Raw genomic sequence first — 25227 nt, 5'->3', positions numbered from 1 at the left:
TAAACACGGGGCATTCTTTTTAGTCTTTTTACCCTTCTTCTGGAGTTCTTTTTTCAACATCACTTTTTCATGGTCGAATACAAATTTCCTTTGAATCACAAGGTCACGCGGTGATCCTTCCCTTGGTTACAACACTCTATTTTTTTTTAAATATATGTAGTAATAATATCTTTATGACAAAATGGTTTAATGTCTTTTGTTTCATATAGCATTAGCAAAGCAATGGGCTTGCATGCCTTTACAGGGTGAAACATGTGTTGGCTATAACGTACGTAACAACGTAATTTTTGAACAATAATAAAAACACTGAACCAAGATCACACTTTTGCATAGACAGTATCCTTTCAAATGACAATAAAATCTTTGGAGGACACACTAATTTTCTCTTTGCATTATCCAGTTTTGAAGCAGCTTCTTCTCAACACAAGTTAAGAAAACTCTTACCAAAAAGCATTATGACATTATTAAGTCCTCATTTTTTATCTATTTCCAAGCCTTTACCGGTGTTTATGTTTGGGCTCTTAATTTGGGTCTCTGCTTCCTTAAGACTCAAACCTCAAAGAGAAAACTATCAGATATGTTTGTCCTGACCTTCTTCAGTTGGTGCCCACTAGTCAGGGAAACTGAAAATGGTCAGTAAAAAGACACCGAACAGAGGCATGTTTAGAATACGCACCTTACCTTGCACTCCATCTGCAGCTGTAACATGACCACCTACCCAGCCCTTTCTTGTTTAAGCTCCCTCACTGGTCAGAGCAAAATTTAGCAATACAAAATTGTGTGATATAGGACACTGTACTATCCTGTGGATTCAAGATTGCCTTACCAGGGTACACCCATTAGACTAGGAATCCATTTATGGGCCTCTCTTTTTTTCTAAACCGATAAATCAGATTTGTTCTGTCTGTGTTTGTACTATTCATTGTTATACTTTTTAAGATCTTGACTACTATTTTGTTTCTGTATGTCATGGCATCAGTCTTCAGAGGCACACCACAAGGTTAAGTTATTTTAAATAAGAATGTCATAAGGCTGCTGTGCATTTCTTTTATCTACACACTTTTTGTTTTGGACCCAGAAGGCCCTATTAATTGGAAAGTAATTTAAAATATATGACACTGTATTTAAAGGCAAGATCTTAATTTCTGAGAAATATATTGGCTCTGCGAGCCAAATACTTGTGGCACACCTTTGTGGAATCACCTCCTTTTTATTCAACATTTTCAATCCCTTTTAAAGAAAATTAGCAAAAACATCACCTCCAATATATATTATTCAAAATATCCTTAGTTTCTCAAACAGCTTCTCACAGATTTTTGGGCAAGAGGTCCGTTCTTAAGGCGGTATGAATTTTAATTAATAAAGAAATAATAAGGAATCTTCAAACAGCATATCGAACTAGCCTAATAATATCTTATGTCACCTAGTTCCAATGAAATAAAGATGATGTGCCATTTCACTTGACTTATGCCACTGCCTCAGTTTTCTTTTTCCAGCTTGGACAACCTCCTGACTAGAAAGAAAATGGTTTTGATTGCGAAAGGCACAATATTTTAGTTATGTTTATCATAATTTTTGTCTATCGTTTAAAACCAATAGCCCTTGTATTTGAAGATTCTCTATCCACCGGCACTCTTTACAGCAGTTTGCAGGGTAGGCTGCCTATTCATTTTAAGGATCATATCACGTCACATACTTGCACGTGTAACTGTGCAACATGGTAGCCATCTATTAAGGAATGTCTTGATATTGTAGACTTTTGATCCTTTATCTCAAAGTTATATTTATGTTCAAAGTTCTTCATTTTCAGGAGTCTTGATGTCTGCCTGACAATGACTGCAAGGGCATATTAAAAACATTGAATAAAAAGGATGTTATTCCACAAATGTGTGCCACCAATATTTCTCATATTAGAGGGTAAGGTTGCCTATATGATGATGAAGTTGCTGCTATCAAGAAGGTGATTTGTATAGTTGGATTGCTTTGTTGAAGATAGTGGTTATTTCACCAATTTTAGTTGTGCATCCTCCTTGAGACACTGCCATATAATTAAGGACTCTTTCTGGCACTTGTGGCCGAGTACCTCCAATCCAAATCAGTTCTTTTTGCAACTGTCTAGCTGGTTTGCTCTGAAAACAAATATCATAACATGACTCCAGTCGCATGAACTTCACTGGCTCTCCCATTCACTTCAGAATTCAATTAAAAATCGGATGCCTCACCCACCCATCTCAATCTTACCTCACAGCTCTCCTTATCATTAGGGTTGTACAATGAATTCCACTCCTCTGGCTGAGTTGGTGGAGTTGTGGTATCGCCGACTACAATCCAAACTCCACCAATCACCACTTGGCAGAGATTAAAGATTTTTCTCTTGCACTGCTCGCCAACAGTAAGTTGATGAACAAGAATTGCCATCCCCTAGCACGATTTTTGGACTGTACAAGGGTACCAGGTGAGATTTTCCCAACAAGGGCTGTGGGGACAGTTTGTGGTGAGAAAGTTGACCCTCAAGTAGAAAATCTACTTGAGCAGCAACAAAGTCAACTTGAGCAGCTGCGCCCTTAGGCATGCCGCTCGCACTGATATTTCAGCTCAGAACAAGCTCCTGACATTAAAATCAGTGCAAGCAGTGCAATGTGCTCATTTCCGCTCTTTCTCGGAACAATGCAGAATCTCATGGTGTTTTCATGCAACCCCGCAGAATTCCACGGAGTAAAACTATGTGAGTTCCGCCCACCCCAACTCATTATCGTTGGCGAAGAGAGAAGACTTTGGAGAAAAAACTCTCTTCTTTTGGAAACTCCTTCCTTGAGCAATTTACTAGAAATAAAATAATTGCATTCATGAGCTGCAACCAGCTTCTAGAACTCCTTTCTTACGTCCATCCGAAACCAATTCGCCTTACCTTCAGGAAGTCACCTTCTTTACTCATGCCACATCTGGTATGCTCTTATTGTTCTCTCCTCCTTGGCACTACTACTACTGGTTATTCTGTATTTCATCTCTATTTTATATTTGTACTTTTTTAGTTATTCTCTAAAGTGCACTTACACCTTCCTATTAAATCAGCACTAAAACAAATTGTTTATATATAAATAAATACATTAGACACAGCCCTCTCCTCATGTGGGCCTTTTCTTAAACTGGTAGTCCTTCTCATTAATTCAATTAAACCTCTCCTCCTATGGTTCTTAGCCAGGCGTCTAAGCAAAGAGTAGCAAGGTTAAGGGAATCTTCATGTGGCGGCAAACATGTTTGGGCCCTTAAGCAGACATCTTCCTGCTCTGAACCCCAATCACCCCAGCATAAACCTGACTCATCCAACGAAGAGATAAGTATCAACCTTGCTACCATCTATGCGTGACTGATATCTCTGAGTAGGTGTACTTCAGGTAGCCACATTAACATTCTTCTGTTTAGTTCTTGTGTATCTAATGCCTGCCCTAAATTTGCTTTTGGGTGGGTCTCTGAAATATAGTACTGTAGTGTGTAGCTCCCATTCCTTGATTTCCCTAGTCCCACATCTGATTAGGTCTCTCAGATTAACTTCTATAGTATCAAGCTCACCACCTGATTTGTTTTAACTCCACTTCTGCATGAGCCTCTCAGACCTACTGTGATATTGTTTAACTCCTTCCCCCTAGTTATTAAACTCTGGTCTAAGTCTGTCTATCTCCTAACTCTGCTTCTGGGTGAGCATGTTAGACCTACCACAGAAGTGTCTAGTTCCTCACATTCGTTTCCCTAACTTGCTCTGGGTAGGCTCTTAGACCAACTACTTTAGTGTTAGAACCTCCCTTACCAAGATGATATAACATTGATTCTATGTGGTCCTCTTTGGCCTACTACAATAGTGTGTAGCTTCTCTTCTGGGGTTGCCTAATCTGATTTTGGTGGGTCTCTGAGTCCTACTACTATAGCATATAAATCTCCTCCTGTATTGCTCAAGCTCTACCTCTAAGTAAGACTCTCAGACCAAATATTGTTGCCCACTGGGCAAGTCTTAGAGACCTCTGGTTTCCAGGGATATCATTCAGTCAACCAATCAATCAGAGTACTTGTAAAGCGCGCTACTTACCCGTGGAGGTCTCAAGGTGCTGTGGGGAGGGGGTGCAGCTACTGCTCGAAAAGCCAGGTCTTGAGGAGTCTTCTGAAGGTGAGCAGGTCCTGGGTCTGCCGTAGGTGGGTAGGGAGGGTGTTCCAGGTCTTGGCGGCGAGGTAGGAGAAGGATCTGCCGCCGGAGGTTGTTCGTTGGATGCGTGGGACAGCAGCGAGGGTGAGGCTGGCGGAGCAGAGCTGGTGGGTGGGGGGTGTAGAAGCTGAGTCTTCTGCTAAGGTAGGCTGATCCGGTGTTGTGGAGTGCTTTGTGTGTGCGGGTGAGGAGCTTGAAGGTGACCCTCTTATCGACGGGATGGCAGTGTAGGTCTCTCAGGTGGGGGGTGCTGTGGCTGCGGCGGGGGGCGTTGACGATCAGTCAGGCGGCGGTGTTTTGGATGCGTTGTAGTCTTCGTAGGTGTTTGGCTGGGATTCCTGTGTAGAGTGCGTTGCCATAGTCCGGCCTGCTGCTGACGAGGGCCTGTGTCACCAATCTTCTTGTTTCGGTTGGGATCCACTTGTAGATCCTGCAGAGCATGCAGAGGGTGCTGTACCAGGAGGAGGAGACAGGGCCGACCTGTTTAAACATGGAAAGGGAGGAGTCGAGGATGAATCCTAGGTTGCGTGCATGGTCGGTGAGTGTCAGTGCTGTTCCCAGTGTGGTCGGCCACCAGGAGTCGTCCCAGGCTGAGGGGGTGGGTCCGAGGATGAGTACCTCCATCTTGTCTGAGTTCAGCTTCATACGGCTATTCCTCATCCAGTCAGCGACAGCCTTCATTCCCTCGTAGAGGTTGGTTTTGGCGGTGTGCGGGTCCTTGGTGAGGGAGAGGATGAGCTGGGTGTCGTCGGCGTAGGAGATGATGTTGAGGTCGTGTTGGCGGGCCACTTGTGCGAGGGGGGCCATGTAGACGTTGAACAGTGTCAGGCTGAGGGATGAGCCCTGGGGGACGCCGCAGATGATGTTGGTGGCCTCGGATCGGAAGGGCGGGTGTCGGATGCTCTGTGTTCTGCCGGAGAGGAAGGACGTGGTCCAGTCAAGGGCCTTCTCTTGGATTCCAGCTTCTAGCAGGCGTGTCTTTAGAGTGCGATGGCAGAATGTGTCGAAGGCGGCTGACAGATCCAGGAGGATGAGGGCTGATGTTTCGCTGTTGTCTAGTTGGCGCCTGATGTCGTCTGTGGCGGCAATGAGGGCTGTCTCGGTGCTGTGGTTACATCTGAATCCAGACTGGGACGGGTCTAAGATGTTGTTGTCTTCTAGGTAGCGGGACAGTTGCATGTTGATGATTTTCTCGATGACCTACGCCGGGAACAGGAGCAGGGAGATGGGCCGGAAGTTCTTGAGGACCTTGGCGTCCGCCTTGGGCTTCTTGAGGAGGGCGTTGATTTTGGCATGTTTCCAGCCTTTCCGAGAATGTCGCTGTTTCGAAGGAGATGTTGATGAACTTCCGTAGTTGGGGTGCGATGGCAGTGTCTGCTTTGCTGAATACGTGGTGTGGGCACGGGTCTGACGGAGATCCTGAGTGGATGTAGTTCATGACCTTGCGTGTCTCGTCGTCGTTGACGTTGGACCAGGATGTCAGGCGGTTGGCGCTGGTGGTGTTCTCGGGGCAGGTGGGGTCTGGCGTAGTTGGGGCAATCATGGTGTTGAAGCTGTCATGGATTTCAGAGATCTTGCGGTGGAAGAAGATGGCTAGTGAGTCGCACTGTTCTTGTGAGAGCGGTCTGTTGTTGGCATTGGAGAGTTTCTTTATGATGCTGAAGAGCTCTTTGCTGTCATGTGCGTTGTTATCCAGGCGTTCGTTGAAGGAGAATCTCTTGGCTAATCTGATGAGGTGGTGATGTCTGCGGGTGGCGTTCTTGTGGGCTGCGTGGTTGTCCTGAGTGCCTTCGTGGAGCCGTATCTTCTCCAGTTTCTGGCATGCGCGTTTGGAGGTCTGCAGCTCGTCGGTGAACCAGGTTGCTCTATTGCTGGCGTTGTTGTTGGAGGGTTTCCTGAGTGGTGCGAGGGTGTTGGCGCAGTCTTCGATCCACTGTCTGAGGTTGCGGGCTGTGATGTCTGGGTTGGTGGGGTTGGTGGGTGGGTTTTGGGCAAGGGTGGTCATCAATTGGTCTTCGTGACTTTGCTACAGCAGCAGCAAGGTAGCTGTTGGGTGCGGTGGTGCGTGGTTGGTTTGTTGAAGGTGAAATTAATGCAGTGGTGGTCGGTCCAGTGGAGTTCGGTGGTGTGGTCGAAGGCGACGTGGGTGCCTGTGGAGAAGATGAGGTCTAGCGTGTGGCCAGCGGAGTGGGTGGGTGGGGCGACGAGTTGTCTGAGGCCGAGGTTGGCGAGGTTGTCGATCAGGGTGGCGGAGTTGGTGTTGTTGTTGTTCTCGAGGTGGAAATTCAGTCCGTGGAGGCGAGTGCGTGGGTGCTGGTGAGGTCGGCGATGGAGTCGCTGAATTGAGCTCGGAGTCTGGGTGGTCTGTAAATGAGTGTTCCTCTGAGGGTGGTGTTGCGGTCGGTGTGGATCCGGCAGTGCGGGTGTTCAGCAGTGTTGAGGGTGTCGTCTGCGTGGGTGGCGACCTTGAGGGTGGACTTGTGGACAATGGCTATTCCTCCTCTGATTCTGTTGGCATGATCCCTGTGGGTTATCTTGTAGCCATCCAGGATGGCTATGGCAATGTCGGGCGCCAAGGAGTCGTTCCACCAGGTCTCGGTCAGGAAGGCCACGTCTGGGGCGGAGGTGTTGACCAGATCCTAGAGCACGACGGCCTGTTTGCATGCGGAGCGGTTGTTGAGAAGTATACAGAGGAGGTGGTTGGGTCCAGTCCTTGGAGGTTTGGTGGTTCTGTCGCAGGTGAATCTGCAGGAGTGGCAGGAGAAAGGTCTGTGAGTCAGTTTCAGGGCTGCTTGGAAGCAGGTGTGATTTCGGCCGGCGTTGAGTGCATAGAGGGTGCTGGCGTCGTAGCGGAGTCTGGTGTTGTGGCATTCACGGGGTCCAGGGGTTCTGGCGATGGGCGTGATTCAGGCGCGGACGGGCACAGACGGCTTGCCTTTGACGCGTCTTCGGTGTGCCTGCTGCGTGGCCGCTGCGCTCAGCCTCCATAAGAGGGGGAGAGGGAGGGAGGTTGGAGAAGCTGGGAGGCGGGAGAGGGGTGGTCAATGGGGAGCAGGGGGGCGGGGTGGCAGGGATGCAGCGGCGGGAAAGGAGCAGGAAGCGGCGGTAACCAGGCGGGCAGCAGGAAGCAGGGCATGAGGCAGCTGGCGACTGTGTGGTGGCGTGGGGAGCGACCTGCCTGTGAGCAGGGTCAAGGGTTGCTCCTACGCCACTGTGCGGCCCCCTTAAGAGGGGGAGAGGGAGGGAGGAGCAGCTGGGAGGTGGGAGCGGGGTGGCCAATGGGGAGCAGGGGGGCGGGCCGCAGGGATGCAACGGAGGAAAAGGAGCAGGATATGGCGGGAACCAGGCGGGCGGCAGGAAGCAGGGCATGAAGCGGCTGGCAGCTGTGAGTTGGCATGGGGAAAGACCTGCCTGCGAGCACAGTCAAAGGTAGCTCCTATGCCACTGCATGGCCCCCTTAAGAGGGGGAGAGGGAGGGAGGAGCAGCTGGGAGGCAGGAGCGGGTGGCCAATGGGATGCAGCGGCAGGAAAGGATTGGGAAACGGCGGGAACGAGGGGGGCGGCAGGAAGCAGGGCACAAGGCAGCTGGCAGCTGTGTGGTGGCGTGGGGAGCGACCTGCCTGCGAGCAGGTTACCCAATTTAATAATTTTGTCTTTGATATTGTTATAATATCCAGAACAAATCGCCCATTTTATTGGTCCCAGCAAACTTGTTGACCATGATCAATAGTTAAGATGCAATGGGCCATATGCTCAACAAAACTGCCAAAATTCTTGCAAATGAGATTGCTCAAAGTTGCCCACCATTATGCATGAATAGAGGTCTAACTTCCTTCTGCCCCTCCCTCACTCATATCCATTACCTTCTATTCCACCCCTAACCCCTAACCCAAAACCTTCCTTATTTCCCGATTACTCCATCTAAACTATCTCTCCTGTGCCGACTTCCATCTTCATGTCTCCCTGAAGGCAACCTGATCACCATGTTCCCAACCTCTCATTTGTCTCAAATCACTCTTGCTTGTTGTTCAAGTCTATCCATACACGTAAAGTCTCTCTCTCCTCAACTGCATATACACCTCTCTCAACTAACTCCTTTTTTCTTTCCTATGCTCTGTCTCCCACTACAAATCCCAAACGCAACTTTTTGTTGACCACTTTCCAGCTTCCAGCCGCAACATTTATCATGAATATATGAAGATACATAACTGGTCTAGCAGTCAAATGTGCTACTTTTGTTAAGGAATTCTAGTCTACTCATCTCCTCACCTAACTCTGTCTTTTCATATTGCTAAACTCTCTTCCTAACTCCCTTGTTACTCCAATATCTTTCCCTATCACTCCTCTATCCACTCCCCTCACAGCAGTTCTGGTGTATATGCCTCTACCAGTCCTTCTCTCCAAACCCACTAACTTTGCTAGTTAGAATACTGGAACAACTCAAAGAACCATGCAACAAATCTTGCTCACAGCCTTTGCAGCCACACCTGCTGTAGTTGCGACACGAGCTATAAACTGAGCTCCAGCATGAGCACCATTGTAAATTCCAACTTGGAATTCCAAAGACAAAACATCTGGTCCTGACCTAATCTTGTACACTATATTTGTGAAAGTATCAATCAGATGAATCTTTTAAGAACATGTTTACAGATGTGCCCACAGAGACCTATAAAACAAATCCAATGATAAGGCCAATATGTGGTCCCTTAAAAAACTTCAGCATTCGACAGGATTCAACTAGACACTGCCCAAATATAATTCAAACCAACTATCAAGCAAGCTAGTAAATGCAAGATCTCTAAGTTAGATCATTAATCATATCTATGAGCTATCAGCAGACTTCAAACGTGACATACTTATCATCGATGATATGTTGCTTGATGTTCACCTTCTATGCAAAGATATTTCCAAAGGGGACGTAATACACAATCCTCTTCAGGAATTGCCCTTATCTTAAGGACAAACAGTGATCGACAGAAATACCAGGCCTGCATCAATTACTCTATTTTGTAGCTCCTTTGGATAACACTATTCAAACAGCTGGCTTGACAATCCAGCCCTAAGCCAGACCTCTTTGCTTTCTAACATTAAAGCACTCCGCTTCTACCAATTGGTCTGAAATCAAACCCGTTCAGCCTGCACCAGCTTGATACCACATTCAAACTAATAGGTTTATTCTTGCTCACTGGCTGGAAAAAACTCCATTACATAGAATACTTATCAAACCATCCATTTCCCACGGAACATTAGCACAGCAACTAACGATTCTATGAGCAGTAATATATTCATACCTATTAGATCTTACAAGAAATTCAGTGTAAACTCATTCCAAGAATCCTTTTCCACCCCAAAACCTGTGACTGGAAATAGCTGTGAAACAACTTCATCAGTGGTTAACCTGGGCCTTTGACTTGGTGACCCTTCTGAAAATTATATGCCTGAGACATAACAGGACAAACAGCTAATTCATCTACAATGTAAAAGTACAAAAAAACAAATGTCAGATCTTGAAAGACTTTGGAGGTATCCACTCAACCTAATTAATACAAAGTGGCTCCAAAAGTGAAACAGAATCAACCACACCTCCATCAAAAAGGCCAAAGGCTGCCACTAAGCACAACGCATCTCGGAGACTTCATAAACATAAAGAGCTCTTCAGAATGATCAATGAATTATGAAACCTGAATCTGATATTAGTACATAAAAACACTGCTGGAACTCTGTGATACCTTAGCAAAACATTTCCACAAGAAAGCATCTAACAGCAAAGCTTATTTTCATACAGAACCAAGCAACATCCACTTAAAATCTCCCCATCCAAAACAGGCTACTCTGAATCCTCAACCCACACTGTGCTGACATAAAAAGAGACTGCTTAACCCCTTAAGTGCTGATGGCTCCGTCATCAACTACGGGTGAGCTATACTGATGAAGGAGCGGTTCCGTCATGGCCCGCTCGGCGCGCCTGCGCGGCGCTATTTTCGCGCCTGCGCTGACGTTCTAATGAGCGGGGCGGGCCATGACGGAACCGCTCTGTCACAAGCACAGGTCAACCGACACTGGTGACGGAGCGGTTCCGCCACCAGCATGCAGCCGCCGTGCGGCCGCCCCGCCCCCTTAGCACGGCGGCGGAATAGCCGCCGCAGTGAAGGGGTTAAAGACATAAACATGGCTGGTTATGTCACTGGCCTTCAACTGTCAAACATTTTTCAGTCAATACTACTTGAGTTCCTTGCTGCATACAGACTAAAGAAACTCCTCTCTAACACACCTGTCCGAAAGAAACAGTGATTTGACCCAAGCTGACCAAGCTAACTACAGACTTAGAGCACAGGGAACTTTCCTAGGCAAACTCATTGAAAAGGCAGCGTTTGTCAGATAGCCACTTTCATTGAACATAGCGATTTTCAGTCAGACCGAATGGAATCATACCACGGAAACAACATACCAGCAGTAATCTCAATTTGGGACAATCTTAAAATCTCTGTCAACAACAATGTGGTTGCTGCTCCATGATTTCTTGACCTATTATTAGGTTCTGATGTAGGGTGGCCCACTAGCTACCAGATCTAAGGCTATATGACGGTGGAATACAAGGGCACGCTACTGAACCAGATACAAAATCGACCTCACAGTACTGGCACCAAATTGTCTCTGTATCACCAATGAATCTTTTATCCTTCTCAAGTTCAGCAAGTGTTTCCCAAGGGCTATAATATCACATCCTTACTCTTCAGCATTTGCCTACTCCCTCATCTGGAACATGTGAACTTTTTTAACCACACCTACTACAACTAAGCATATGACACTAAAATCCTTTTAAACATCAAAAAGCCCTCACTGGTAAGGTCTTCAATAATCAGGGGATTCTTGTTCATTGTGGATAAGCTAGTAGCAAAAGGGCTAGTGAAACAGCCAAGTTGATGGGTGGACACATTCAAGACTCCATATAATGGGTAACCCTCAGCTAATGAAAATGAGATGAGAGTCATGGAGAAAAATAAAGCAGATGAGCATGTGATTTAGGGGCGTATACTTTGACTAGGCCTTATGTAGCCGCTGCCCACCAAAAAAGGGTCACAGAGCAATTACATTTTAGCATACTGGGAGGAGAAACCAGCTCACTTGTAAAACGTTGACTTTGTCTAAATAAAATAGGACAGTGGCCTATCAATTTAATGAGGTTTTATTTTCTAAACTCATGTATGCACCTTGCTATTGATATTTGCTGCATTACTATGTACAATGTCAGTTTGTTTAAACTTGTAATCAATATAAATATACACTAAATGAACAACTTGGACAAATAGATTTAGATGTTGTGCACCCACAATCTTCTCCTTAGACAGTGTTGGCAGAACTGGCTCCTATCTTCTTTAACAGTCGTAAGGACTCCAGATTAAAGGCATGCAGGATTGAAGATCCTTGCACTCACTTACCAGTGAGGTAACGTAAATGGCACAAAGGATGAATGCCTCAAGACTTCATTGATAAATGCTTCAGTGTAATGTAATTTAGTTCTGTCTTCAAACCTTGGGAGCCTGGTGTTTCCAATATGTTCATCTGCAAAGAAAATTTAAAACCATGTTTCATTTAGGTCAATAATTTATAAATATTAAACTGTTCTCATATATTGATGTTACCAATTTCTACATGGATCTTGATTTGCGCTTCAGGACAGTGAAACAGATACAGAACTATCCACTGAAGAGCAGATGATACAGTGTCGAAACCTAGGGAAAACAAAGGGATATTTATTCTGCATGGTTAAAGCAAGCATGCTGTGTATTATTTATGACAATGGTGTCAAATGTAAGGTGTTGGAGGGCAGGATAAATCCCACACCTTCAGATAATCACCTAGTGTATCTGTGATTTCCATTATGTTTAATTGTATGTTAAGGTTCCTTATTTCCTTATCATAATGGTCTGGCATGGATCAGGCACTCTCCCGCTCTCTTTGAAAAGCCATAGAATAGAAATATGTGTTGCCACGCGTTAAATAATTCTCAAAATTCTAATATCTTTAAGCCATGCTATCACAATGCAAAACTGATGATGGAAGATAAAATGAAAGGGAGGGGGAGAGACAATCAAAGGGAAATGAAGGTTAACTCAATAGTTATTTTGACAGTACAGTGGAGACCATGTTATGATTGTTGTTCATGACTTGTCCAGCCTAGACCACTAGTAAAGTATCCATTTTCAAACTAGGCTTGCTCTTGCTAGACGATCCTTAAAGAATTCAAGTCAATTAGATATCTCAGAGGGTTGGACTGCAAAATGACTGTTGTACACAGGATACAATCAAGAAAGGTATTACCGATCTTTTATATCAGAAAGAGAAATGGGAGAAATGACAGATGAAGAAAACCGCAGACCCCATGAGAATGTCAGTAGCACTATTCACTGTGGGTGAAACCTGTGTTGGCCAGAAGTAAGGTCCATGTATCCTATAGGATGATTAACCTTAGTACTGTGAACAAGTATAAGTGATATTTGCTAAAATACCACAAGAAAGCATGTTTTCGTTCCAATATTCACTTCTGTTCTGAATTAGGAATTCAATCTGTAAAATGGTTTCTGGGAAGGCATGCTGAACCAGAAAAAGACAAAAACACATGCAGTCATCATATGGGCATTTAAAAACCTTTCAACCATACTATTGCCTGCCACTATCTCCCAGGCTCAGTTTTATTGAGTTGATTCACTCGGTCTGAATATTTTTAGCTGATAATAAAACTGATGACCCATAGAGACCTGTTTAAAGAACAATTACTTAAGTGCTGTCTGGCAGTTTTGCTACCTAAGTACTTTTCAAAGAACAAAGACAATTTTTACCTGCTCCGAAGAGGTCCCCAACTGTAGACATTATTTGCTCCTTGCTTAATGTTTTGTCTTTTGTTTGTCTTTTTTCACAAAGTCCGATGAGGGCATCAGTAATATCTCTAATACAGTTCTAAAATAAATAGAACCATTGGTCATTACTTTCCAAAAATCCATATCCTTCATAATGTGTTATATCAGTTTGAAAAACCAGACCTGTTACAGTACACTAGACTTAGAATTCATATGGTCACTTAATATTAAATAATGTGGCCACTTTGCCGTATCCATTTAAATTATTGCATGGCACTGCAACCAGTGAGTGAAATTATTGTATAACAAATGGCTTGTATGTAAAATAATAGTCAAACAACCTGACCTTTAAATATATTCAATTCAACCATTAATGCTAAATACATTTTTATAGACATTGGAAATTCGTGTTATGCACCTTGTAATGGGGCCGCAAAGATTCCAATATTCTTTCTGCACCTACAAATCAATCGAGCTCAGGTAACAAGCGCTCTTGTGATCTCTTTTTTTGACGCTTTCAGTGTAATTTAAAGATGAAATCCCCAAAACATCACTGTGTTGAGGGGTATTGCGGGGATGGGGACAGCCACAATTGGGGGAATGGGGCCTACAGGTGAAAGGCTGCAGAGCACGCTGGACACACTTGGTGGTAGGGTACGGGCTAACTGCCTCGAGTGGAAGTCACCCCTTTATTTATTGCCTCCCGTCTGCGCTCGCCCGGGAGGGTGAATGTGCAACGTTGTATGGTAGTGGCCGACTGGCTCACTACATCCCTCCTAACCTTTAATTCCAAACAACCATCAACAAATCACAAAGGATACTGTCCCCCACACCGGTGGTTGCATTCACAGTGTCCTGTGGGAGCAAACAAAGTCTCTCAGTCTGTAACTCGGTCTGGGGATTTCTCCTCGCAGGTACGGATATGCCCTCTGCAACTCTTCCAAAACCCTTTCTCCTCCTTCCTCAGACATGGCAGGTTTGATTTCGGTTTCATTGTTCATCTCCGTGGCTCTGCTGCCACCAGCACCTCCAGGCAACTGCTGCAGCGATGCTGGGGGCTCTCGTTCTCTTGTTCCGTCTGTCGGTCAGACTTTTTTGAACCACAACACATTCCTCGCTACTCTCCTCCTTCTATTTTTTGCCATAATCAGAGTACCTTTCACCCCAACCACAGTCAAAATGTGTTTTGAATTTAGACCCTTGCTGGCGGCTCTTGATCACCAATCTGTAAGTGCACCTTCTTCGCCCTCCTGTAATGGTTGGCTCTCTCTCCCCTTGGTTGCTCCATGACGAGGCATACAGTGAGATGCTAAGTCAGAAAATCACTGACTACTTCAGATAGAATGCCGGCACATGCCAGTCCCCAGTTATTTTATGGGAAGCGTTTAAGCCCACAATTCGGGATGCAGATATAAGTTACCGCATCGGGGAAAAGCGACGCCGCCTGGCTCAGGTGCAAAACCTAAAGAACAGGCAAGAAGAGCTCCAATCCCTTGTGGTGGGAGGTGCAGACCCTGCTGCCTGCTGGAACCTCCTGCACATGCAACAATTGCTCCATCAGGCGCGTACTGACCGTGCTAAAGACGCCTGGCTGGCCACCCAGCATAGGATCTACCAATGGGGCGATAAGTCTAGCCAAATGCTTCATAGGCTCTGTCAGGCTAGAGTGGCCCGACACAGATATCCCTTCTGCGGTCCCCCGTGGGATTTGCCTGGACCTCCCCTTAGGCCGTTGTTCAGGCCTTTGCTGATTTCTATGCAGCATTATACGAAGAACAGGAGGTCATTACCAAACCCCTTATAGATGCCTTTTTTCGTGGATATCTCTCCCTGTCACCTTTTGGACAAGTAATGCTCTGCCCTGGAGGAGCCCATTTCTTTAAATGAGCTGCGGTCGGCTCTATCAAACATCCACCCAGGTCATGCGCCGGGCCCAAACGGGTTCCAATGTGACTTCCTGCGGCCACATTTGGAGACTCTGGGACCTCATTTGCTCAAGGTGATACGTGACGCTTCGGAGAAGCAGATTTTCCCCCTGGACTTGAGACACGCGGAGGTTGTAGTTTTTCTTAAACCGGGCAGCCTGACAGACGACCCAGGCTCCTACCGCCCCATCTCATTATTACATTTCTGTAGGGGTGGGTGGAAATCGCGTAGTGAGGCTACGCAAAGCTCAGCAAAATGGTAAAAAATCTCCACGAGCACGCAAAAGTTCAGCGAACATGCGGAATTTCTTTTTCGCGTGTTCTCGATGCTTTTTTCCTGTTCGGGAATGCTATTTGCGTGCTCGGGGAGAAATATCTTGCGAACACGCATTTCGAAAGCTCGAACAAGCAAAAAATTCTGCGAAGCCACGGATCACAGAATTTTTGGCAATTCCGCCACATTACCCAAATTCCGCGAGAGGAACGGAATTTACTTCCCAGGCCTAATTTTGAACCCAAACTGCTAGGGGAGATTCTGGAAGACCACCTCCGCACTTGTATACAGGATTCGGTGCACCCAGACCAGTCTAGCTTCATGCCATAGCGGTCTAGCAGACATAATATCAGACGAGCTGACAGTGCAATGGCAGAAGCTCATCGTTTGGGGCATCCTGCAGCAGTCCTGCTGGCCGATATGAACAAGGTGTTCGATTCGCTAAGTTAGATATACCGCTTTAAGCTCTTGGAGGCAGTTAATTTAGGTCCCCACTTCAGGGCATATGTGAAATTGCTTTATACAGACCTCACTGCATCGGTCCATGTGGCTGGTCACTGCTCGGCCCCCTTCCCCATTCATAGGGGTACTAGGCAGGGTTGTCCGCTCTCCCCCTTGTTGTTCGCACTGGCAATTGAGCCCCTGGCCGCATGGGTCCACCTGGACTCTAGCCTACGGGTCTGGACTGGTCTCTGGAGTGCTCAGATAGGATTGCACCTCATGCCCTGTTTTTTATGTCGGATCCATGGGTCTCTTGGCCCCGGGTGCTGCAGATTCTGCAGGTCTTTGGGGAAACCTCCGGCCTCTACTCTAACCCGTCCAAATCCAGTCTGTTTTCTATTTGCGTGGATCAGCGGTCCCAAACTTGGGCCTCACAGTTGATAGTGGCTGAGGCAGAATTCCGGTACCTCGGGGTGTTTATTACGTGGTGCCCAACCGAAGCATGGGCACGAAATATCGCACCGTTGCTGCCCACAGTTCGGGATGAGACGACGGTGTGGTCCCAACTCCCCTCTCGTTATAATGATAATGATAATGATAATGATAATGATATTTATAAAGCGTGCAAATACCAAAATGGTGTCTCGGCGCTAGAACCGTAAGAAGACCCCAACCGACACCCCTCACTGAAACAACCAGGTTTTCAAGTTTTTTCTAAAGCTCGTAAGAGAGCTAGCCTTCCTAATCTCAGGTGGCAGCAGATTCCACAGCTTAGACGTGCCGTGCTGGAAACACTTCCGTCTTCTCGGAGTTTAGTTTGAGGCAGTGACTACTCATCCAGACTACTCATCCAGATGTTAATGGCGGCCATGCAGTTATGAAATTGCACAGCAGGGGAGCTCTGTTTTTTATGAGCTGAAACCACAATCTGAGAGTCATCTGCGTACGATGCTAATGAGAAGCTGTAATCCCTGACCAGCAAAGCAAGTTCGGTGACGTAGACATTGAATAGCAATGGACTCAGCGAGCTTCCCTGCGAAACTCCACAAGGCAGCACGTAAGGCTCCGAAATAAACCCGTCGAGTGACACAGTTGATCTCCTCTCCTGCAAAAAGGAGGCCAGCAGGGCCAACGCCATGCCATCCACACCTAAAGTTTTTAAATGGTGAATCAGGAGAGTATGATCAACGGTGTCGAACGCGGCGGAGAGATCGAGTAGGATTAGTGTCGCCGTTATATGGTAGATCAGCAATTTTTAAAATGGTGTCTTTCCCTCGCCTGCTCTATAGGCTGCAAAATTACCCCTTCCCAATCCCTTCGTTGTGGTTTCATCAAATCAATGCACTACGAAATAGGTTTCTCGGGGGGGGGAGGGGTTCGGGTGGGGCTCACAACCTGTATCCAATCTACATACTTTTGTGGGATAGCTGGGGCGGATGTTCAGGCTTATTACAGAGCATCGCACCTCCTAGTGATGAACGACTGGTGGTATGGCTCACAGTCCGACCCAGCTTATGCCATGGAATGACTCTTCATGGCGGAAACCCTGCTGCTAGGTCTATGTCTATGTACTGTTTCTTGTAGAGCGCATATATCACCCAGAGGTCTCATAGCTCTTTGCAGAGACTCAGGCACAGACAGAGAAGAAGGTTTAGAATAGCCAGGTCTTAAGAGATTTATGCAACTTTGAATTCTCGATCTCAATTTGTAGAAGTATGGGCAGAGAGTTCCAAAGGGTAGGGGCCAATTCTGAAAAGCATTTACTGACGTGTTTAACTGTTCGGACCTTCGGAACTATAAGTAGGTGTTTGTTAGCTGAGTGAAGAGTCCTAGAAGGCTGGTACTTCTGAAGCGTTGTTGCCAAATACAGAGGGCCCTTTCCATTTAGAGTTTTATGGACTAAACAGCAGATTTTGAAGTCTATTAATTTCTTGATGGGCAGCCAATGAAGCGACCTTAGATTAGGAGCAGAAGGCGATCGTGCTGGAAGATTTAGACCCAGTCTCGCTGCTGTGTTTTGCAGGACCTGGAGCTTATGAAGGAGTTTGCTGTATATGGAAGCCAACAAGGCATTCCCATAATCTAGGCAGCTGACAATCAGACCCTGGACCAGTGACAGACAGGAAGGCAGTGGGACCCATTTAAAACTTTTGCAGAGGGGGTTCATTATCCTGTAGCATGTACGTATTATATGGTTGACATGGTCACGCATAGAGAGTCGGTTGTCTGCTCCACTTCTTGTATATCTCCTCGTGTCCCCCAGCTTGTAGGACTGTCATTCAGATCTGGAGGTGAGCGGTCTGACAGATGGGATGAGGGGGGCAAGCTAACCGGTGCTACACCACTTTGACGCAGCACACACCTCCGGCCAATCGCGACATTGGTGGGTTTCCGTATGTGGGACACATTGGGATCTCTGTGTTGGGAGACATAATGCTGGAGTCCACACTCAAATCCTTTCAGTAGCTACAGGAAGAATACGGCCTCCATAAAACATAATTTCACAGATATCCGCCACTCAGACACACCGTGCCCCTTTAATAAGGGTCCTCACGAGCTGCCTGGAGCTTCACCCACTGGAGGGCCGGTTGCTCATGGGGGATCTTGCAGGTACATGCATCATTGTAGTCATTTGCGATTTCTTAATTGCGATTTTTAAGGAATCGCAATTAAGAAATTGCAAATGCCTATGCATGTAGAAATCGCTGAAAAATTTGCAATTTCTAAACATCCCTTAATTGCGACTCACAAATTGTGAGTCGCAATTAGGGAATGCCTCCCCATTCATTCCTATGGGCCTGGAGGCCCATAGGAATGAATGGGAAGACGTTCTCATTTTGCGAATCGCAATTAGCGATTCGCAAATGGAGAATGCAATTTCAAGGGTGCAGGGGTGTCCAAAGGACACCGTGTTGCACCCTTGAAATTGATATGTGCACCCATTTTACGCACACACATGCCCCAGGGGCATGTGTGTGCATAACATGGGACTTTGAAAAATGCACTTTGATGCTTTTTTCAAGAAAATCGCAATTTACCATCACCTTACATGTGATGGTAAATTGCGATTCTTAATTGCAAAATCGCATTTTTTTACTTTCTTGCATTGCATTTAAGGAATCGTAAATTGCGATTCCGTAAATGCGATTGCAATTTAAGAAATCGCAAATTTTGCGATTTCTTAAATTGCGAGGGGCTTCTTGTTTCATGCATTCCAAAAGCAATTTTTGCAATCGCAAACAGCCGATTTTTGCGATTTTTGCGATTCGCACTGCTTGCGATCGTAAAATGCTTTGATGCATGTGCCTGTTGGTGCCCACACGATTCATCAAAATTACCAAACTACAAACCTTTGTGCCTTCATTTACTCTGGAATCGTGTGGTTTTCCTTGGTCGTTTAGTACGGAGCTCTGGGAGGCTGCAGCTGTTGTATATATATATATATATGAACAGAACAATCTTCAAGAAAACCACACTCCTGCTGTGGAAACGAAGACACGGACCCAATGGTTGCAGTTAAGGAGATCTTTAATGAAAACCTCGCTGGTTTTTTTTTTTTTTTTTTTTTGCAGTTAAGGAGATCTTTAATGAAAACCTCGCTGGTTACGCGTTTCGAGCAACTAGTGCCCTTGGTCACACACCGCGCACCAGGTCAGCTACAAATTTAAACCATTTTTTTACAAGTGATGCTCCACCCATTTTCGTGAGTCACAAGGTGTAGACATAGAAAAAACACGTATTAAATTGTAAGCTACGTGCACACCTGTATTTACAATCTAAAAAAAACAGTGATAATGGCACTGAGAAAAATTATTATATCTGCATGAATGCATTTATACTAACATGTTACAAAATAGCCATGTACAAAAATATATGAATATCAGTCCTATAAGGAAGTTTGTCCATTTGGTTAAATAAATATATATACACCTAGAAAAATATATATACTATCTATATACAACTACAAAAATATACACTCTATTTCTATATACAAGTCCACACCTATTACAAACCCGATTTGGACCTTCCATAACATTTAGATAGACAAATGGACACATATCAATCTATAATTCATACTGATAATTTGAATCATTCACAGCTTCAATATGTACATGTACTTTTAACGTGCCAACACTGATATTGAAAAACCCACTGGTGATAAGTCCTACTACGAACTATAGTGAAAGTGAAAAATTGTGAGCTAAAAACAGATTATTGGTTGACATAAAATTTGTTAATCACCAATTTTTACTTAGAGTGGATAGAGAGATAATATTTACATGGAGCAAATGTACATCAAGATCTGTACGATCAAAGAATCCTTGCTGGACTCCCATACGGTGCCAAGTCGGCGCCATCTGGTATCAGTTGTTGATTTCAGAAAGACCTTGAGAAGAAAAATATGGAAAAAACCATATGTGAATATTGGGATAAATAAGGCTACAACAGATGATGTAAGTCTTCAGTGGTGTTTAACCCATTCGGGTATTTACTGTCTAGTTCAATGATATATTCGGTTTCTTTTTTTCGGAGTAGTCTTTCTCTGTCGCCTCCTCGAACGAGGGGCGCTACCACATCAATAACATAATATGATAAGTTGGATAAATCATTGTTATGTGTGGATTTAAAATGACGTGCTACCGGGTACGTACTGTCACTGTTTACAATGGCACGCAAGTGTTGCAAGATCCTTGCGTGCACCTGTAGCTTGGTGCTGCCCACGTATCGTAGGCCACAGGTGCACGTCAGGACATATATTGCAAACTCACTGTGACAGTTAAAGTATCCTCGGATAGCTTTCCTCCTAGAACTGAAGGGTGTAAAGTAATGTGACGTGTTAACACCAAATTTACAAGCCCTACAGGAGGAACATTTAAAGAAACCTTTTTGTTTTAGCCATGCACTACCATTACCTAGTTCAGGGCTATTTTTGACTAGACAGTTGTGCATACTAGGTGCTCTTTTGTAAGTTATAGTGGGGGCACTGGGGATAATATCACCCAGGACACTGTCAGTTTGAAGGATAGACCAGTGCTTCCTCACAATAGACCTTATTTGTTTCTCTTGTTTGCTGAATGCCAATATGAGTCGAGGGGCAGGGTTATCTGACTCCAGTTCTACAATTTCGGATGTCAGAAGAGATTCCCTAGGCTTCGCTCGGCATCGCCTAAGTGCGCTGTTTAAGACCTTATCTTTATAGCCCCTGGCTCTCAGTCTGTTCATCGTAATTTGTGCCTCATGTTCAAAGGTTTCTGGAGTGCTGCTGATCCTCTTAACTCTCAGCAACTCCCCGTACGGAATATTGGTGATTACGTGTTGGGGATGCTTACTACTGGCGTGTAGTATACTGTTGCCAGCCGTCGGTTTACGATATAACGACGTGGCAACAGTATTGTTGGCAATGGTGACATGTACATCTAGGAAATCTGCTTGCTCTTTGCTGATGTGGGCCGTGAAGAACAGATTATCATTGTTCTGATTAAGAGCATCAACAAAAACTTGAGCGCTTTCCTCATCCCCCTCCCAAATACAAAACACATCATCAATAAACCGTTTCCAGTATTGAACCTTATGAAATCCGGGAGTGTTGGTGAGACCGCGCTCCTCCCACCAGCCCACATGCAAGCATGCGTAGCTGGGGGAGAAGCACGATCCCATCGCCACGCCTCGCACTTGTCTCCAGACATTCTTAGCAAACATAAAGTAATTGTTATACAAACACCAATGCACTAACTCACATAGCATCTTGTTGTGTGCATAATATTCACAAGATCGAGAACCAAGGTAGTGTTTGATGGCGTTCAACCCTTTAGTATGATCTATGGAAGTGTATAAAGACTCAATGTCTAAAGTCAGAATACACCAATTCTCACGCCACTGGATGGAATTGAGTTTGTTTAGAAAGTCCCCCGTGTCTTTCAAATAGCTAGGCAAATCTTTGACAATGTCCTGCAGAAAAAAGTCTATATATTGTGAGATATTCTCCCCCACACTGTTTATGGCCGCTATTATGGGGCGGCCAGGAGTAGGAATTTTCTGCTTGTGAATTTTAGGGATCAAATACAGTATTGGTATCACCGGGTGTTCTATGTGAAGGTAGTCAAATTCAGCCTGCGAGATCAAATTGTTTCTTTTATAAGACATTAACATTTTTTTCAAATTGTCTTTGGCTCGTTTGTAGGCCATCCCATTTGATCTTTCATAGCAGGTGGGGTCATTTAATTGTCTCATGGCTTCGGCCATGTATTCTTCCTTTTTCCACAAGACAATATTACCCCCCTTGTCAGACTTGTTGATAACCACTTCTTGATTTTGACTTAGTTTTTTCATTAGAGTGTTATACTGTGTGATCCTAGCATTGTTCTTGTTGGTTTGTGCCTGTACATTACGGTTTAACCTTTTCAGATCTTCCGTCACGCATTCGTGATAAATGTCAATTGCATCTTTTGGCATGACAGGTAAAAAAGTGCTTACCGGCTTGAAAGGACTTTCTCCAGCTCCTTTTTGGCGAATGTCCACATTGATCAATTCTCTTTGGGTATTGGGAACACCTTCATCATCCGATGTTGAATCCGCCGCATTTCCCAGGTCACATAGGGTAAGCAAGAGTCTAGCATCTCTCGCTGCCGGGGCTGCTGGAACTGTGGCAATGGTACTGCTGTTGGCGATAGTATTGGCAGTACGCTCCTTGTTTTTAGTCGTGGTTTTGGATGCAAAAAACTTTCTAAGCTTAAGCTTGCGAATAAACTTAAAAACATCCGCTCTTGTGTTAGTATAATTAAAAGAACTTTCCGGACAAAAATTGAGTCCTAGAGCTAGTAATTGCTCTTCTGCTGTGGTTAGGGTAACATCGGAAAGGTTAGTAATGGTACAATCCTTTATTGTTTCTTCTTGTTGAACCATTGTTTCTTTTTCTTTTGCTGCTGTTGCGGCTGCTTTTGCTTTCCGCTTTTTGCGTCTTGCATAGCGTCTTGCGTTACGCTTTTTGCGTTGTAATTCTTTTTGTGTCTGTGACGCAAAGTTTGCAGCCGGTCCTCTACTAAAAAAATCGATCTCTTGGCCGATTTCTAAGATTCTTCCCGGTTGTCCTTCTGTGTTGCTAATTTCTGAAAGGGACATGCTGGACGAGCTGGCCAGCGAGACTGTGTCCGGATCCGAGTTTTCCATCAACTCATCCTGTTGATTCGTTCTCGCCATATTGCTTCCGCCTACTCCCACACTGGCGGCTTGTTTAGTCAATTTGACTTGCTTGGCTCGGTCATATTTTCTGGCAAACGTATAAATTTGCCCAGTCTCATAGTCTTTTAAGTCCCTTGCGAACTTATGCACTTTTCTGATCTTAATGCGCTCCTCGTGTTTGTGCAGTCTCTCGCTTATCTCCTTACGCGTGTTGGTTATTAGCAACTTAGTATCCGGGTCCGTAGTGGCATCCAGCTGCTCATTAATACCCTTGATTTCCTCAAGCAGTTTTTCGCGATCTATGACCGCATATTTGATAAGCACTCTTACTAAGTTCATTGAAGCATCCAAATTCAGCTCGCCCCACACCTTTAACATTGCTGGATTGGGGTCCTCGAAGCTGGGTGCCAGCATGATCCGCAGACCACGCGGAACCCGACCGGCTTCAACATATTTGGTGAGCGACTTGTGCTCCCACCACTTTGTGATCTCCGACTTGGTTTTTTTCTCCAGGATTTTCAACAATTGTTTGGCATCCTGCTGCGCATCGTTGGGCTGACTTTTTGCCGCGTTGGTAGTTGGAATATTTTTCCGTATGTTACTGAAGAGTGTTTCAGCGGCGTCCTCCCTCTCTCTCCAAACTAGCTGACATAGTGCGACTGGAGAGGTTCAGTTCTTAAAATATGTAACCCGGCGGCTTGCGCCGCTGCCGGTCTCTTGACTGCACACCAGCTCTCGCCACCTGAGAATTCCAAAATAGAAGCCCCGCTACAGTTGGACGCCACTCACCGACCGCTGGCCACTAGGACCTGCCGTTAGTGTGTAGTAGTCCGCCAACACGAAGGCTCTTACTCTCAGCTCAGGGGGTCAGGTGAAAATTCTCCTCCTCGGAAACAAACGTTGCTTTCAGCTGTTGTACTCCTGACCTCTTGCTGGCGAGTGGGTTCCGTAAACGAGGACAGCTGCTCCCCGTATAACATGAACAGAACAATCTTCAAGAAAACCACACTCCTGCTGTGGAAACGAAGACACGGACCCAATGGTTGCAGTTAAGGAGATCTTTAATCAGTGATGTTATCGGTGATGTCACTGACCATGTCATGAATGATGTAATATGTGACATCATCAGCAGTGGATTGCGGGTGCGCGAAATATAGTTAGTACAACTAACTATATAGGAGCAATTTCAATGGCTTTTTAAATGCTAATTCCTAACTGTACAAGGCCTGAAACCTATGGTTTTTTAAATGAATTTGCAAGGTTTTAAAATGCTAATTCCTAACTATATAAGGCCTGAAACCTATGGTTTTTTAAGTGAATTAGCAAGGTTTTTTAAATGCTAATTCCTAACTATATAAGTCCTGAAACCTATGGTTTTTTAAGTGAATTTGCAAGGTTTTTTAAATGCTAATTCCTAACTATATAAGGCTTGAAACCTATGGTTTTTTCAGTGAATTTGCAAGGTTTTTTAAATTCTAATTCCTAACTATATCAGGCGTGAAACCTATATTTTTTTCAATAAATTTCAAAGGTTTTGTAAATGCTAATTCTATTAGCGGATAACGTTTATATATGTTATTATCCTTCTGGGACCACCTGAGCAGCCATCTTGTTTCTCAGGAGAAGTGAGGCACAAGAAAGCACAAAACAAGAGTGGAAAACGCGAAAAGGGGGCAAGGTTGGGACCCCCTGACCTCCTAGCCCTTCTCAGGGCGTCCCAGAAGGACCACAGAGTGCAAAATATTTTTATTTTATTTTTAAATCCCAGGGTACGCGCACGGTACGAGTACCCTATGTGTACGGTGCGCGTACCCCGTGATTATTTTTTTTGCCCTTGGGGTCCTTTTGGGACCCCCTGAGAAGGGCTAGAGGGTTGGGGGGTCTCTACCCTGCCCCCTTTTCATGTTTTCTACTCTTGTTTTGGGCTCTCTTGTGCCTCAGTTCTCCTGAAAAACAAGATGGTGGCCAACACTTCCTGGTTTGGACAGTTTGGAATGTTGACAGTCGGCTGCCAGCCAATCAGAAACTCGCTCGCGCACGTAAGGGTACGCGCACGTACGCGTACTGTACACGTACCGTACGCGTACGGTGCGCGTACGGTGAGCGCATATAGAAATATAATTTGATCAAATTCAATTTTCTCAACAACTACTGGTGGGATTTTCACCAAATATAGAAAAGGCACTACTGCATACCTGTCCCTACCATTTTGCCAAGTTTTATGTAATTCCGTTCAGCCGTTCCGGCTGTAGCCATTTCTAAATGTCCCATAGAAAATGCCATTTGAAACATTTCAAATTCAATTTTCCCAAGAACTACTGGAGGGATTTCCACCAAACATAGCAAAGGCACATC

General features: G+C 45.1%; 1 protein-coding gene across 2 annotated transcripts in view; it reads right to left on the bottom strand.

The window, feature by feature from the left end:
• The window catches only part of LOC147727221 (cytochrome P450 1A4-like), a 254243-nt gene that overhangs the window by 37615 nt on the left and 191401 nt on the right, over nucleotides 1-25227 (bottom strand). For both annotated transcript variants that reach the window (XM_086961270.1, XM_086961271.1), the window contains 3 exons: nucleotides 13036-13153; nucleotides 11839-11928; nucleotides 11635-11758 (listed from right to left, as the gene is read on the bottom strand). In XM_086961270.1, the coding sequence (XP_086817396.1) occupies nucleotides 11635-11758; nucleotides 11839-11928; nucleotides 13036-13153 (332 nt within the window). The remainder of the gene's footprint in view (nucleotides 1-11634; nucleotides 11759-11838; nucleotides 11929-13035; nucleotides 13154-25227) is intronic.

This window comes from Lissotriton vulgaris, chromosome 3_1, assembly GCF_964263255.1.
Source record: "Lissotriton vulgaris chromosome 3_1, aLisVul1.2, whole genome shotgun sequence".
NCBI classification, from domain to species: Eukaryota; Metazoa; Chordata; class Amphibia; order Caudata; family Salamandridae; genus Lissotriton; species Lissotriton vulgaris.
This window is presented reverse-complemented; position numbering and strand designations above follow the sequence as displayed.